The sequence below is a fragment of the Aspergillus steynii genome, assembly GCF_002849105.1.
Source record: "Aspergillus steynii IBT 23096 chromosome Unknown P170scaffold_1, whole genome shotgun sequence".
NCBI lineage: Eukaryota > Fungi > Ascomycota > Eurotiomycetes > Eurotiales > Aspergillaceae > Aspergillus > Aspergillus steynii.
This window is the reverse complement of record NW_020194398.1, coordinates 1,130,668-1,145,557: the sequence shown is the minus strand read 5'-3', so window position 1 is coordinate 1,145,557 and position 14,890 is coordinate 1,130,668. Positions and strand designations below refer to the sequence as shown.

Here is a 14,890-nt window from a genome sequence, read left to right as displayed (position 1 = left end):
AATAAGAATCTCTCGATATGGACCAAAGTCAGAATCCCAGCCAGATCCAGCCGGGTCCGGGATCAAGTGATCCTGCCATCCCCTTGATTTTATTCCACGACGCCGGCGGCACGGTCTTTCCGTACTTCTGCCTCGGCGATATCAAACGTCCGCTCTTCGGCATTAAGAACCCTCGTTTCGAGCGAGGGGGTCATTGGGAACATGGACTGCGTCAAATGGGCGTCGTCTATACACACCTTGTCAGATCTGCCGTCGCCTCGGGCAAGGTCATCCTCGGAGGTAAGCTTCCAGCCTCAGAAAATGACAGCGAGCTGAATTCACCCGACAGGATGGTCTCTGGGCGGATGCATCGCAGTTGAAGTCGCATCGCGACTCATGAAATTGCCCCAGTACACAGTCCAGGGCGTCGTACTGGTTGACAGCGTCTATCCCACCCCTGTCGTGACGACACATTACCCACGCACTCTGCCCGAAGTGGTCGCTAGCTTCCAGCTCCCTGCGCAAATGTCAGACACACGGCGCGACCTGGCGCAGCAATGTATTCTGGCCGCACACGAGATGCAGCGTGATTGGCGTCCACCGGCGTTTCCTGAGAACCCTCCTCCCGCGGTTCTGATCAAGGCGGCTGACCCGGTTCATGAGAATGATGAGCATGCGCTGCATTACTTTGATCGCGTCAGGGACTGGAAGTATCTGGGCTGGGAGGACTACGATACTAGCTTTATCGTGGCTACGATGGATACCCCGGGTAACCATTTTACGATTTTTGACGGCCCAAATGTATGCCTTTTCGTTCTTTCGCATGGGTTAGAGAGTCTTGCTAATGACTTTAATAGGCTGAACATACAACGAACAAAATTAAGGAAGCGTGCTCTTTATTGACGGAGCCGCACCCTTAGTAGTCTGGTTTGTTTGTATTGGATGGGAAGGATGGGATCGGATATATCGGAGGGGGACACTATGTATAGTCTGCGTTGATTCCAATTCATGGTTAATTTGCTGCATTTGATAAGATTTCCTTTTTTTTTTTACGGTAAATTGTCTGCGACCGCAAATAAAATCAACTTAACCTTCTCATAAACAAGCTTTGGGATATATTGACACACGCGGAAAACCTCGACAAGGAACCCCTGGTCAATGGTGCATATGCCACTTTGCGAGTCATCCACCATATTACGAGAGTCATACAAGCCGAACGGTTTGGCGGAGTACGGAATAACGCTCTTGGCTCAATATCAGCCCGTGAATTTTGTTTCAGAATGAACTCAAAGCTGTAACGGGGCGACCCAATCGTGTATTGTCATTTCCAATGAGCCTAAAAAGGACCCCACTGCTCTAATAGAAACATGTTTGTCTATGCGGAATGTGAGAGATATGTCAAACCCGAATCGTATAACCCCTCGGAATGACCCCTCCAAAGATATTCTATAATGCTGTTTATATTATGTGTGTTGATGTCTCGATTCTGGATGAGATCGGTCGCTAGCGGGTTGAGGGTATTCAAAAGCTCGACGACGTCCTGACAATTGCCTGCAATGTGTTCACTGATCTGCTCGAGGAACTGGACCGTAACAACGGTGTTTTTGCTGTGTTGCTTGTCAGCGGAGGTCTGGGAAAATACAAACAGGCAGGGATCAAGATACATACACCATTTTCTCCAGCTTACGCGAGCAGATGAACAAGACTGCAGGGCCAAGGTGTCGAGTGAGCACCGCCCAGCGCTTCCCAAAACGCTTGCGGTTATGGAATCTCGCGCGTAAATTCGATCGGCGCTGCTCGTCGCACGTCGACCATTCGGGGTGGATCTCGTCCAGGAGTCGATCGACTATTAACGAGGCATGACCCCTGCCTCGTCGCGTGGGCCCGTTGTCGCATTCTTCGGTCTGGTTGATGTTTTCGTATTCGGTGTGGAGTTGAATTAGGGCTGCCCGATTCCGGATTGGGTCATCGCCCATGCGTGGTTCGAGTTGGCAGATGCACGAGTATGCGTCGGCCAGCCGGTCGTATTTCGTATGCCGTTGGTTCGGTAATACGACGGTTTCTTGGTGCCATATCCCGTTGGACTGCCACCGGGGCAAGTTGGATATTAGGTATTCGGTATAGTCGGATCTGATATAGGCGTTCTGTACGGTCGATCCGGCCAGTATTTCCGGTAAATGTGGCGTTTGGCATTGGGTTGTTGGATTGATTAGTGAGTGCTCAGAGCTTCTTGGCGATACTGAAGAGGATGCGTCGGGTCCGGTGAGTGGAGATTGGTGGTGGTTGTAAAATAACGAAGGCGGGTTATAGGGGTCATGGATGCTAGCCTCGAATGGGCTACTCGTAGGGTCTGCGAGTTGGTGATTGGTGTGATCGACGTTACTGAGATCTGACAAATGGACTGGACTCCGTAGGAGATCTGGAAGTGTCCAAGTTAGGAAGTTTCTCCAGACAATCTTCTGCAGGCCGAACATACCTTGAGCAGCCTGAGAGCTTGGGGAGAGAGAACCAGAGAAATCCATATTATTCACCGGATCCCCGATGAGCTCGAACTCATCCCCTGACGGAATTGTTTCTACTCTACTCTCTTGTGACGTGTTCATACATAATTGTAGATCCCAAGCTTCTGGAAAGCCAGTTGGACAGGAGTCCAGACGTAATTCGCCCGCTGAAACGGGATATTGAATACTAATCCCATCGTTAGTTGGTCAAGGAATGAAGCGACTGACATGAAATGCGCAACATGGGACTTTGATCAAAGACCTCGATCTGCAGCACAACAAGAAAGGAAAGTGGAAATTACCTGTCCTCCACGATTAAGATTAGCACCGGTTGTGCCGGTGCATCGGTTATCACCGCAGGCGGAGCCGCTTGGATCGTGTAAGGAGCCAGACGACTGGCCAGGGCCTCGAGTCCCGCGGCATTCGTTGTCTCAAGGAAATTCTTGATTGCTTGAACAAAGTATTTCTTGGTGTCAGGGTGGACCGGCTCATCCATTATGTTGGGTCGGGTTATCTCGGTCGCATCCACGATCATGGTTGCAGCAAAAGGAGTAGGGATAGTGTGCTACCCCAGCTGCGGCTCTGTACGGTGTCCCCGAACTTCTCCAGCTTGTTTGTGTTTATGTATTCTGTCTCCATTTCGCCGCAATTGCCTAGTGAGATGGATATATGCACGTCGCGCACACCACATGCCCAAAGGGGAATAAAGCCTGCAGGCCAAGCGGCAGTGCCGGGTCATTGGGGGTTAGCTGTTTTAGTCTTGGACTGGTAAGCTGCAGTCGCAAGTTGCAGCCCCTGGTCCGATTGAGCAATCTCAACAGTCGCGTTGACTTGCACTTTTTGCGGCTCAGCTGAGCTTAACCAGCCCAACCTGATCTGTTGCATTCACCATCAACCCAGCAATTTGTTTGCTAACATTCGACATTCAGCCTCGAAAATTCTCCGTCCTGCAAGGCATGATTACTTAAGTGAGGTATCATCCAACAATTCCGATTCACCTATTGCAAGCCTTTCGTCAAACAATAGGCATAGCTGAAACGGCGCCCAGCAACCGGTGACAATCCTCAGCTCGCCAAAGTGGCACAGAATCTCCTCAATACGAAGCCGGAATCCTTCCAGAAATGCATCATCCTGCCCAGACGCCGTTGCACCAATGAGAAGGCGCCTTGCCTGCTTTGTCAGCCCCTATTTTCGTTGGCGGAAATCAACAAAATGGCGTTATCTTGGGATGACAGCCACGTCTTCGCCTCGTCGGCTATGTCTGAAGCATGTCTGATTGATAAATCTCACTATTTTGCCTCGAGATATAGTCTCCCGGTCGGAAACGGACTTTACTCGAAATCCCGTCCCGGGGAAACGGCGATATATATTATGCCGCCGACGATTTACTGACTGCGCCACGTGATGGTATCGGACCCTAAGTCTGCATGCATCTTTGTAGCAGTCAATGTCATTGTCTTCACAGACGCTAAATTGCACACCAATCCAATGACCAATGGAAACGTACTTGACTAGTCTGCCTGAAGAGACCGGGCAGGGGTCCGTAGCCAAGTCACCGACGGAACGGTCACATAGCTCAGCCACACGGAATGATGACTCGTGTTCCGGAACAAGCCTAAGAGATGGCTGCAGATCCAACGTTCTATTCGAGCATCGGGCCTCCGATCTTATTGCCGATCTGTAAGCTGACTATTTTGACTAATAGGACCTAACAGGCATCATAATAAGGACGCAGTTTTGCATCTGACAGCACTACGCTAATTTAGGGAGGCGCATGGAAGGAACGGCTGAGGCTACCCACGAGGTGAGCTGACACCAAGAGACACGTGGGAGGGGAGCTTTAGGAGCTGAGACGGTTGTAACTTGGAATGTAAGACATCATTTGTGAGATGTTGATGGATTGCTAATATCCTAACTAACTCGCTTGCTAGATGTAGGCATTTCGTTGATGTGGATTGCCAGTGCGACTCATCACTTAGGCTGCTATTGTTCAAATGATGGAATATACTTGGATGTATACAGGCTTAGACAGCCCTCAAAGTTAGGTTGGTACACCCTTATAGTCCCGTTAAGCCCATCTTTGACTGCACTTCGTTCACAGTCCGAGAAAACCTTCGGTATTGTTGTATCCTTCTGTCTTGGCATTTATTTATCGACCTTCTGGTATTGTGTTACTCATCGATCTTATATTATTTATTTTATATCACTATTCGTCTTCTTGCATCAAAAAGTCATACTTTGTATCCCTCCTTCCCTGGATATTTCTATTCCTACAAGCCTCAAAGACACAATGGCCCCAGCCGAGCCAGTCGCCATTATCGGCAGTGGTTGCCGATTCCCTGGCTCAGCATCGTCTCCTTCAAGATTATGGAACCTTCTGCGAGAACCACGCAACGTTGCTTCAAAACCACCAACAGATCGATACAATGGAGATACCTTCCACTACTCCGGTAAAAAGAGTCTGCCACCTGGAATGATCAGCTCTCCAGAGTCCTACTTCCTCGAAGAAGATGTCCGAGCGTTTGATGCACCGTTTTTCAACATCTCGCCAGCGGAAGCGGCCTCGATGGATCCTCAGCAACGCCTACTACTAGAAGTCGTATACGAATCGCTCGACCGAGCTGGCCTGCAACTGAAAGGTCTGCAAGGGTCCTCAACCGGCGTGTATTGCGGTGCCATGAACTACGACTACAGCCAACTGCTACTTTCGGATCAAGACAGCGTCCCCCCATTTATGATTTCAGGCGGTGCACCATCTATGCTAGCCACTCGCATCTCGTATTACTTCGACTGGAAAGGTCCTTCCCTCGTGCTGGATACGGCCTGCTCGTCCAGTTTGATTGCGCTGCATTTGGCCGTACAGGCCCTGCAGAAGGGAGATTGTTCGATGGCTGTCGCAGCGGGCAGTAGCTTGATTCTGTCCGTCGATGGCTATGTTTCGTCATCCCAGGCGAACATGATGTCGCCCTCGGGACGCAGTCATATGTGGGACGAGGCGGCGGACGGATATGCTCGCGGTGAAGGTGTGGCTGCGGTGATACTCAAGCGCCTTGATGACGCAGTGCGAGACGGCGACCAGATCGACGCCGTGATTCGTGCGACTGGAGTCAACTGCGATGGTCGTACAAAGTCCCTAACCATGCCTAACGGGCTCGCTCAGGGAGAACTCATCAGCTCCACATACGCCGCTGCTGGACTCGATCCCCTCAACCCGGCCGACCGCTGCCAATTCTTCGAAGCCCACGGAACAGGCACCCCTGCGGGTGATCCACAGGAGGCGGAGGGAATTGCAAATGCCTTCTTCAATAAGGATTCCCTAAAGGACGAGACGATGTATGTTGGCTCGATCAAGACAGTAATCGGCCACACAGAAGCTGCGGCTGGGATTGCTGGTATCATGAAAGCCGCGCTGGCCGTTCAACATGGTGTCATTCCTCCCAATATGCTGTTCAACCGATTGAGCGCTAAGGTCGCGCCATTTGCCGACCATCTTCGTGTTCCAACGAAGGCGCTTCCTTGGCCTGATCTTCCGGTTGGAGCTCCGCGGCGAGTCTCAGTGAACTCTTTCGGCTTTGGGGGTGCTAATGCACACGCCATTATCGAAAGCTTTTCCCCATATAATGCTATTTCGTCGGACAATGAAGCGACTGCTACCCCTACATTCTTACCGTTTGTGTTTTCCGCGGCGTCCGAAAAGTCGCTGAAGGCAGTTCTGCAGCAGTATGTGGACTGGCTGCAGGAGAATCCGACCGTGAATCTGTTGGATTTGGCCGGGTCTCTTCTTACCAAGAGATCCATTCTGAGCACTCGAGTGATTTTCACCGCAGGAACAGTGGATGGCTTGATTAAAAAGCTTCAAGACGAACTCAAAGACTCGTCGACAACAATCACCCGACGACTCAGCCCCGGACCGAAAAGGATCTTGGGAGTCTTCACTGGCCAAGGCGCACAATGGCCACAGATGGGGATAGACGTGATTGAAGATTGCCCCATGGCTGCTTCATGGCTGCAGGAACTACAGAAATCCCTTGACAGCTTACCTCTTGAATACCGACCTAAGTATACTCTGCGCGATGAGTTGGCTGCTCCCGAGTCCTCGTCTCGCCTCAATTCTGCAGAGATCTCACAACCTGTGCGAACGGCTCTGCAAATTATCCAGGTTAATATTCTCCGGTCGCTTGGTATTGAATTCGCCGCAGTCGTCGGACACTCGTCGGGCGAGATTGCCGCCGCGTATGCAGCGAGATGGCTCTCGGCAGCAGACGCTATTCGCGTTGCCTATCTACGAGGTCTGGCTACGATGAATGCAGGGTCGAAAGGACAGCCTGGAGGCATGCTTGCTGTCAATATCTCCTGGGACCAGGCGCAGGCTATCTGCGGTGAAGCACCGTACCATGGTCACGTCGTCGTCGCGGCTTCCAATTCTCCGTCCAATGTGACGCTCTCAGGAGATGACGAGCTAATCTCCGAGTTGGAATGGCTCTTTGAAAGTCTGGACCAAACTCCTCGACGGCTGCGTGTCGACACAGCGTATCACTCGCACCACATGATTCCCTGTGCGGAGCCCTACTTGCAGGCCATGAAGGCGTGTCAGGTTCCGACTCGCCAAGGCTCGTCGACAACAAAATGGTTCTCGAGTGTTCATGATGCAGCGGAGATGACAGCACTCGAGCCTCGCTACTGGTGTGAGAATATGCTTCAGTCGGTGCAATTCTCGCAAGCCTTAACAGCCGCCCTGAAAGACCAGCCAGACCTTGACGCGATCGTGGAAGTCGGACCTCATCCTGCTCTCCGGGGGCCCGCACTGCAGACCGTGTCGACAGTCAAGCCTAGCGACGCAGATGTACCGTACGTTGGGCTAGGCAAGCGTGGAATCGCTGGTGTTGAAGCTCTGGCACTCGCATTGGGATCGTTCTGGGCGTATCTCGGACCAGAAAACATCGACACCAAGTCGTTTGTCCACCTATTTTCACCTTCGCGAGAACCAAAATTCCTCCCCCCTCTCCCGACCTATCCCTTTGATCATAGCCAGACGTACTGGGCTGTATCGCAGCATGCCAGTGCGCGCACTCATCGTCGCTTACCTCGGCACCCTATCCTGGGCACCATGACCCCTGAAACCGGCGAGGGTGAATGGCGCTGGCGCAACTACCTGCGTCAACAGGATCTAGAATGGGTGGAGGGCCACAAAGTCGAGTCTCAGATGCTCTTCCCTGCGACAGGGTATCTGGTCATGGCATACGAGGCAGCCCACCTGATTGCTGAAGACCGAGTCTTACAGTCGGTGGATATCTACGATCTTGCTATCGATCGCGCGATCGCCGTTCCGGACACCAGCATGGGTGTAGAAACGTTGTTCACTCTCTACAAAACAGACGGCGAGGAAGGTCAGAGCCTGACTGCTTCGTTTAAGTGTCAAGCCCGATTCAACGACACGTTCCGCTGCTGTGCCACTGGCCGTCTTGAGATCCGATTCGGAGAGCAAGACGAGACTTTGTTGCCAGCTTTGGGCCCACTTGTTGGGGGGCTACAGAAGATCGACTCAGAGCACTTCTATGGCGAGCTGGACAAACTGGGTTATGGATACTCTGGTTTGTTCCGCGGCCTTGGGTCGATTCAGCGCCGAAAGGACATCGCATACGGTACTATTCCTGTCCCAAATACCGATGACGATGACTCGGATTTGCTAGTTCATCCCGCGAATTTGGATACTAGTCTGCAGGCTCTCATGGCCGCGTTCGCCTATCCTGGTGACGGCCAGCTGTCTGGGCTGTTTCTTCCCACTCGCTTGGCGCGCACTTCGATTAATCCGGGCCTTTCTCGTGGTGGTAGCTTGTATGTTCCTCAGAAGCAGCTCACCGTTGAGGCCAAGCTATCCGATGTTGGCAAGACCGGGTTGACCGGTGATATCCATCTTTTCGATTCCGGCGGTCGAGGTTTCGTGCAGATTGAAGGTATGCATATTTCGCCGCTCACGCAGCTCAACCCTCAAGACTGGCCGATGTTCGTGGAGGAAGTCTGGGGTCCTTTGCTCCCTAATAGCTCTCTTGCAAGCTCCAAAACACCTCTCATGCCCCGGAGCCATGCATCCCTTGATCTGTGTGACCGTCTAGCGCTGTTGTATCTTCGCAACGCACAGAGCCAGCTCACGAGAGAAGACTGTCAGAAACTTGAAGGCCATCGGGGTCGGTATGTCGCCTGGATGGATCAAGTCCTGGACTCTGTTCGTAAGGGCACGCATTCGCTCTACCCCGCTAGCTCTCTCCAGGGCGACATAGCCTCGCTTATCCCAGTCGACGTCCAGCGCGCGAAGCCTGTGGAAATTCTCGCGCTGGAAACAGTCAACATCAATCTTCTTCCCTGGTTGCGAGGTGAAGTAGATATTATGGAGGAGCTGCACAGCCAGGGTGATCTACTTGGTCGATTTCAGGAAGACTCTAGCTCTTTGGCCATTATGAAGGAAAAGGTTGCCACACTTGTCGGGCAGCTATCTTTCCGGTACCCTCGCATGAAGATCCTCGAGGTTGGAGCGGGCACCGGCGGAGCAACTCGCTTGGTGCTGGAACAGATTGCTCGCGACTACCATTCCTACACCTACACCGACATGACGTCTGCTTCGTTTGAAGAAGCCCAGCAGACATTTGCCGCCCACAGCGATCGCTTCATTTATGAGACATTAGATCTGGAGAAAGATGTGTCGGAACAAGGATTCTCGGAGAACGGATACGATCTCGTCATTGCCAGCAATGTCCTGCACGCAACCAGCTCCTTCAAAGAAAGCATTTCCCGGATCCGACGACTACTGAAACCAGGTGGTCGTCTTGCTGTTCTCGATATGACACAACCCGAGCAGATTGCCTCGCCCTTTATCTTTGGCGGACTACCGGCTTGGTGGCGCGGTGATCTCGATGCTCTACCATCAGGCCCACTGATTTCCCGCGAAACCTGGAACCAGATCCTCCGGTCCAGTGGTTTTGGAGAATTCGAGACTGCTTCGTCAACCGAAGAGTCGAAACAGTTTGGTATGCTCGTGTTTACTGCTCAAGCTGTCGATGACCACATACATCGACTGCAACGGCCTCTCTCGGTCGCTGCTAAGCGACAATACCGTGATCTTATCATAATCGGCGGTGCCAGCGAGACTACTGCAGAATTGCTTCCAGTCGTCGAGCAACTGGTGGGCCCTTACTTTGGCCGGATCACCACGACCAACACCATTGAGAGCTTTGTTTCTCCGGAGAATGCTTCCCTGGCTGCTGTTCTGGCTGTTTCCGACATCGATAGCCCTTGCCTGCAGGATCTGACCGAGGAGAGATTCACTGCGCTGCAACAAATTGTATCAGTGACAGGAAAGCTCTTGTGGGTGGCCACCGGTAACCCTACCGAGGAGCCGTACCTACGCATGAGCAAGGGCTTCCTGCGGTCCCTAGGTCTGGAGAATCCCCATGCTCAGTTCCAACACCTGGCGGTTAAGAATCCAGGTGCTCTGTCTCCAGAGCTCGTCGCGACGACTTTGATGCGGCTAATTCACTGTGACGCAGGAAGCGATTACAGTCTTCCAAACTGCACCGAGAACGCTGAATGGGAGCTTCTGCTGGAGGATGACGTGCTAAAGATTCCTCGTATGCGGACTGGTCGCGACATGAACCAGCGATGGCTGACGAGCCGTGGTGTTCCGAATACTCGCCGGGTTGAGCCCAGTGAGACGTGCGTGGAGGTGCGTCCGGCTGACGACGCCGTCGAGGAGTCCCCGTTGTCATTGGTGTCGTCTTTCGGAGCAACGCGGTACGAGCCTGAGGTTGAATATCAAGGGTTGAAGGACGCGTGTGTTCGTATCAGAGTTCACTATGCTACTCTTCCGGCCGTTCGGGTTGAAAATGGCTTCCTGCACCTGGTTATTGGAGAGGACGAGCATAACAGGTCTCGTGTCGTGGCTCTCTCTGAGACTCACGCTTCGGTTGTCTCGACTCCTGCATCCTGGTGCAGGCCCGTTCCCAGCTGGCTACCGGAGAAGCTCGAAGCTGGATTTTTGAATGATCTCAGCGCTGCCTTGGTCGCCCGGCATCTAGTCCGTCATGCGCAGGGCGAATCAACGATCTTGATCCACGAAGCTCCTCAGTCTCTCCAAGATGCCGTGTCCGCGATGGCCTACTGCAATGGTATCCGGGTTCGCTACAGCGCTGGCAGTCGACAGACCAGCCAAGGACCTGGTGTGTTGGTCATCTCCCCGCGAAGCTCCATTCGCGATATCAGTCGTCTGCTTCCCTCTGGAGTATCGGTGCTCACAACCTTTAAACCCGATACTGACGGTTCGCTGGCTCGTTTGCAATCATCGCTGTCACCGGAGGCGACATACTGGGGTTTGAAGGACCTGTATGGAGCATCATTTCCTCCTGCACACAAACAGCATTCCAAGGTGTCGGATTCTCTCTCCGCAAGCTGTCTCTTCGCGGAACAGCGTAGTCGCTTCCAGACGGCAATTGATACACTGACACCGGAGGATATCCCGGCCTATCCTGTTGACAGTCACAAGCTCGAGATCATTGATTGGCTTCATTCTGGCCCGGTCTTGACCAACAGTGTTCCGTCTAGCTCGTTGGTCAGCCTCAGCGGTAACAAAACTTTCCTTCTGGTTGGTATGACCGGTGATCTGGGTCGCTCGGTCACCCAGTGGATGATCACTCGCGGAGCTCGCACGATAGTTCTCACCAGTCGATCTCCAAAGATTGATTATGAATGGGTTGAGGAGATGGCAGCTCTAGGTGCCCGCGTTGAGTTCATGGCTATGTGAGTGCTGCCAAACTATCCCTTCGTTCCCACAACAATCGCTAACCCCATTAACAGGGACGTATCCAACCGCGACTCAGTCCTCAAAGTCCATAACCACATCGAAGCGAAGCTACCACCCGTCGGCGGAGTGATCAACGGCGCAGTCGTCATGCGCGACGCTGCATTCACCGACCTCTCACACGCGAACGTCCTCCGTGTCTTCGGCCCCAAAGTCGAAGGCAGCCGTATCCTCGACGAGCTGTACCAAGACTCCGACCTAGATTTCTTCATCCTCATGGGCTCATTCTCCGGTCCTAACGGTAACTTTCACCAAACCGCCTACGCCGCCGCCAATGAATTCATGGCTGCACTGATCAACCAGCGCCGTCGCCGCGGCCAAGTCGGAAGTATCATCCACCCTGCCCAGATCCAAGGTCTAGGTCTGATCCTCGCTATGGACGCACACATGAAGAACGTGCTGGCCCAGCAGCTCGGGCCCATGGCTCTCTCGGAACGGGATATTCTTGAACATTTTGCGGAAGCTATTCTGGCCGGACGCCCCGATTCAGGGCGTGTTCCTGAAATTGGCGGCGGGTATCGCATGACGGATCCGGTTGAGTTTCCGGACGTGGTCTGGTATCGCAACCCTAAGCTGTGGTCGTTTATTCGCCATTTCAGAGAGTCTGGTGCTGCTGAGACGAGTCGCGAAGATGTGCCGATCAAACAACAGCTTTTAGCAGCGGATAGTATCTCTGCTGCGGCGGATATCATTGCGGATGGCTTCCGTGCGACTCTGCGTCGGAAATTGCATCTGCCTGGTGATTCGGCGCTACCGGGAATTACGCTCCTGACTGAGCTAGGGGTGGACTCATTGGTTGCGGTCGATCTGCGGATTTGGTTTGTTAAGGAGTTGGGAGTAGATGTACCGGTTTTGCAGTTGCTTGGGGGTTCCTCGATTGATGCTTTGACAGAGAGTGCTGCTGGGAAACTGGATAATGATCTGGTTCCGCTGATCAAGACGGAGGTGTCGAATGGCGTCACTAACGGGACTGAGACGAATGGTGTGCATGTTAATGGGCATGCTCGATAGATCTCGGATGTAGTGTTGCTTCATAGATTGAAATTATGCAATTTTAAAATTATGATAAATCGAAGAAGCTTTACAAAAAAGTGACTAATGACCAGTTTCTTGATAATTAGAGAATCCAATTCAATATTCACACGACGTATTTATCCAACGCAGATGGTATATAGTCCGAATCTCTCATATCTCGCATAGGTAGCATAAAATAGATTGCTGTTGTTGGCAGGCGCATGGATTCCCTCTTACTGATCGTGCATAATGGCTGATGTGTCCATATCCTGTCCTAGTCTGAGTAAGATCGCGTATATATATGAGCGTTTCCCCCGACTTCTCTGATTCCCATAATTTCCCATCTTCTCTCCTCCCAGACTATTTCATCATGATTTCCCCAATCGCTCCGATCTCCCACGATGTGGTCACCTTCGCCCTAGATGCTCGAGCAGATTACGATGCCTCTGAGCCTCTCTTCATCGATGCCCAAGACCCAAGTCGATCCCTCAATGGAGTGCAATTTCCGTTTCTTGTCCGCACACTGATAGCTGGTCTCAAGGCTCATGGTGTAGGGAAAGGGGATTGTGTCGTTGTCCACACAGGAAATAATGTAATCCACTCTCATCTACCTGCTACATAAGAACCAACCTAACAGTGACTTCCATAGGTTCTATATACGGCCCTCTTCCTTGCCATCATCGGAACTGGAGGAATCTACATGGGCTCCAATCCTCACAGCTCTGTAGACGAGTTCAACCGTGTCGTTCATCTGACCAAACCTCGACTCATTCTTACCGAGGAAGAAGCATTATCTACTGTGCTCGCCGTCTCGGACAAGAACAACATCTCATCCAACAACATCTTCCTCATTAATGATGCAAGTATCGACGCAACTATCGCCTTTACCCACGGACAAGAGCAACCCTCCATCCCAACTAAAACCACCCAGTCCTCTCTCCCAACAATCCTCTCTTTTCTCTCCGATAAAACCGCTGATCCGGCGCTCATCGTGGACCCTGAAACTGCCAAAGCCACACCCGCAGCTCTCTACCTGACCAGCGGCACCACCGGCCTCCCCAAAGCCGCCGTGCTCACCCACGCAGCACTCATCGCCCGCCACCAGGCAATCCTCTATACTCCCCCCTACAAGGTCAGCCGACTCATCTGCCTACCCATTTTCCACGTCTTCAGCTCCCTCTGGACGCACCTCTTCCCCATTCGCTACGGTCACCCTCTCTATATTCTACGCGGGTTCCAAATGCCCGTCTTCCTGGACACCGTGAGACGGTATCAGATTAGCGAGACATATCTCGTTCCAGTGGTCGTGCACGCATTGAACCAGGCCCCTGCGTCACTGGACGTTGTCGCCTCGCTTTCATCGCTCAGATACATCGGGCTCTCTGGGGCCCCGATCGATCGCGACTCGATGACTGCGTTCCAAGACATCCTGCACCCCGATGCATGCGCCGGGCAGGTCTGGGGCATGACGGAGTGCGGCGTCGTTATTCAGAATCGGTATCCTGAGTCCGGAAGATCGGGACAGGGTGATCTTGGTAGTATTGGGCGTGTCTTGCCCGGGTATGAGGCTAAGTTGGTTTCTACCGCTGCTGTGGGTGATTCCGAGGAGAGGCCGACAAGAGAAGTTGTCGAGGGTCAGAATGTTTCTGGGCAATTGCATGTTCGGGGTCCAGGACTTTTCAATGAGTACTTGGGGCAGGAGGAGGCCGTGGTCGATGATCAGGGATGGTTTAGTACGGGCGATGTGGCGTATGTGAATGCCGAAGGGGATTATGTGATTGTGGGCAGGACGAAGGAGCTGATTAAAGTGAGAGGGTCAGTTATTTTCAATCACCAAGTCTGGATCTGTACGAAATTTATGCTAACATGAAACAGCTACCAAGTCTCGCCTGCCGAGATCGAAGCCGTGCTGCTCAAACATCCGCTGATCACGGACATCGCCGTCATGGGAATCACTCTTGCTGATGGTAGTACTGAGGCTCCTCGGGCTTATGTGGTGCGCACAGGAGGTACGAAAGGCAAATTGACGGCAGAGGAGGTCTTTGACTTTGTACAGCAGCGGCTGGCGAGCTACAAGGTGCTGGATGGGGGCGTTTACTTTGTGGAGCGAATTCCGCGAACCGTGAATGGAAAGCTGCAGAGGGGGAAATTGGCAAAGTTGAATGAGCAGAGAGAGATGTTGGCTGGACTGTTAGGGAAGTTGAAAGCGGCTAATTAGGTAGTATGCAGACTTTGGATTTATTGTCGGTTGTTTAGTGTTCGCTAATTGAATAGATGAAGGAATATATTTGACATACTATTTCTTTCAACATTGCTTTACGCGACTTGCTCTTAGCTATCTTTATGCTTTGTGCTTTTCTTGCTCGTCGAATATCTTTTCTGGTTTTCTCTGTCTTCCTGCTGCTTGCCTTTTTTTCTTTTTTTTGGGCCTTTTTCCCCTCCCATTTTGTACTTTGAATATTCGCGCCCCCCTTGGGCAAAGAGTAGTTTGAACTATTTGAACTATTCAAGACGGAATAACCAGATAGATCGTTAAAAAAAAAAAGAG

The 14,890-nt window shown here is 52.1% G+C and overlaps 4 protein-coding genes across 4 annotated transcripts; 3 read left to right on the top strand and 1 right to left on the bottom strand.

The window, feature by feature from the left end:
• Positions 1 to 17: 17 nt before the first annotated feature.
• P170DRAFT_442175 (thioesterase domain-containing protein) lies at positions 18 to 899 on the top strand (the record flags this gene model as incomplete). Its single annotated transcript, XM_024850442.1, has 3 exons — positions 18 to 279; positions 329 to 780; positions 837 to 899. 3 exons carry the CDS (start codon positions 18 to 20, stop codon positions 897 to 899), a joined length of 777 nt encoding a protein of 258 aa, XP_024709292.1.
• Positions 900 to 1,282: 383 nt separating this feature from the next.
• Positions 1,283 to 1,972, bottom strand: P170DRAFT_482240 (uncharacterized protein). The gene is made up of 2 exons (XM_024853878.1): positions 1,648 to 1,972; positions 1,283 to 1,586 (listed from the first exon to the last, which is right to left on the bottom strand). Exons 1-2 carry the CDS (start codon positions 1,953 to 1,955, stop codon positions 1,355 to 1,357), a joined length of 540 nt encoding a protein of 179 aa, XP_024709291.1. The 5' UTR covers positions 1,956 to 1,972; the 3' UTR covers positions 1,283 to 1,354.
• Positions 1,973 to 4,770: 2,798 nt separating this feature from the next.
• Positions 4,771 to 12,386, top strand: pyr2 (non-reducing polyketide synthase pyr2; the record flags this gene model as incomplete). The annotated part of the gene is made up of 5 exons (XM_024850441.1): positions 4,771 to 6,408; positions 6,442 to 6,453; positions 6,493 to 11,267; positions 11,325 to 12,273; positions 12,366 to 12,386. The coding sequence occupies 5 exons, from the start codon at positions 4,771 to 4,773 to the stop codon at positions 12,384 to 12,386; spliced, it is 7,395 nt and encodes a 2,464-aa protein (XP_024709290.1).
• A 326-nt stretch (positions 12,387 to 12,712) lies between these two features.
• P170DRAFT_482221 (acetyl-CoA synthetase-like protein) lies at positions 12,713 to 14,589 on the top strand (the record flags this gene model as incomplete). The annotated part of the gene is made up of 3 exons (XM_024853877.1): positions 12,713 to 12,934; positions 12,992 to 14,157; positions 14,218 to 14,589. 3 exons carry the CDS (start codon positions 12,713 to 12,715, stop codon positions 14,558 to 14,560), a joined length of 1,731 nt encoding a protein of 576 aa, XP_024709289.1. The 3' UTR covers positions 14,561 to 14,589.
• Between the last annotated feature and the right edge of the window lie 301 nt (positions 14,590 to 14,890).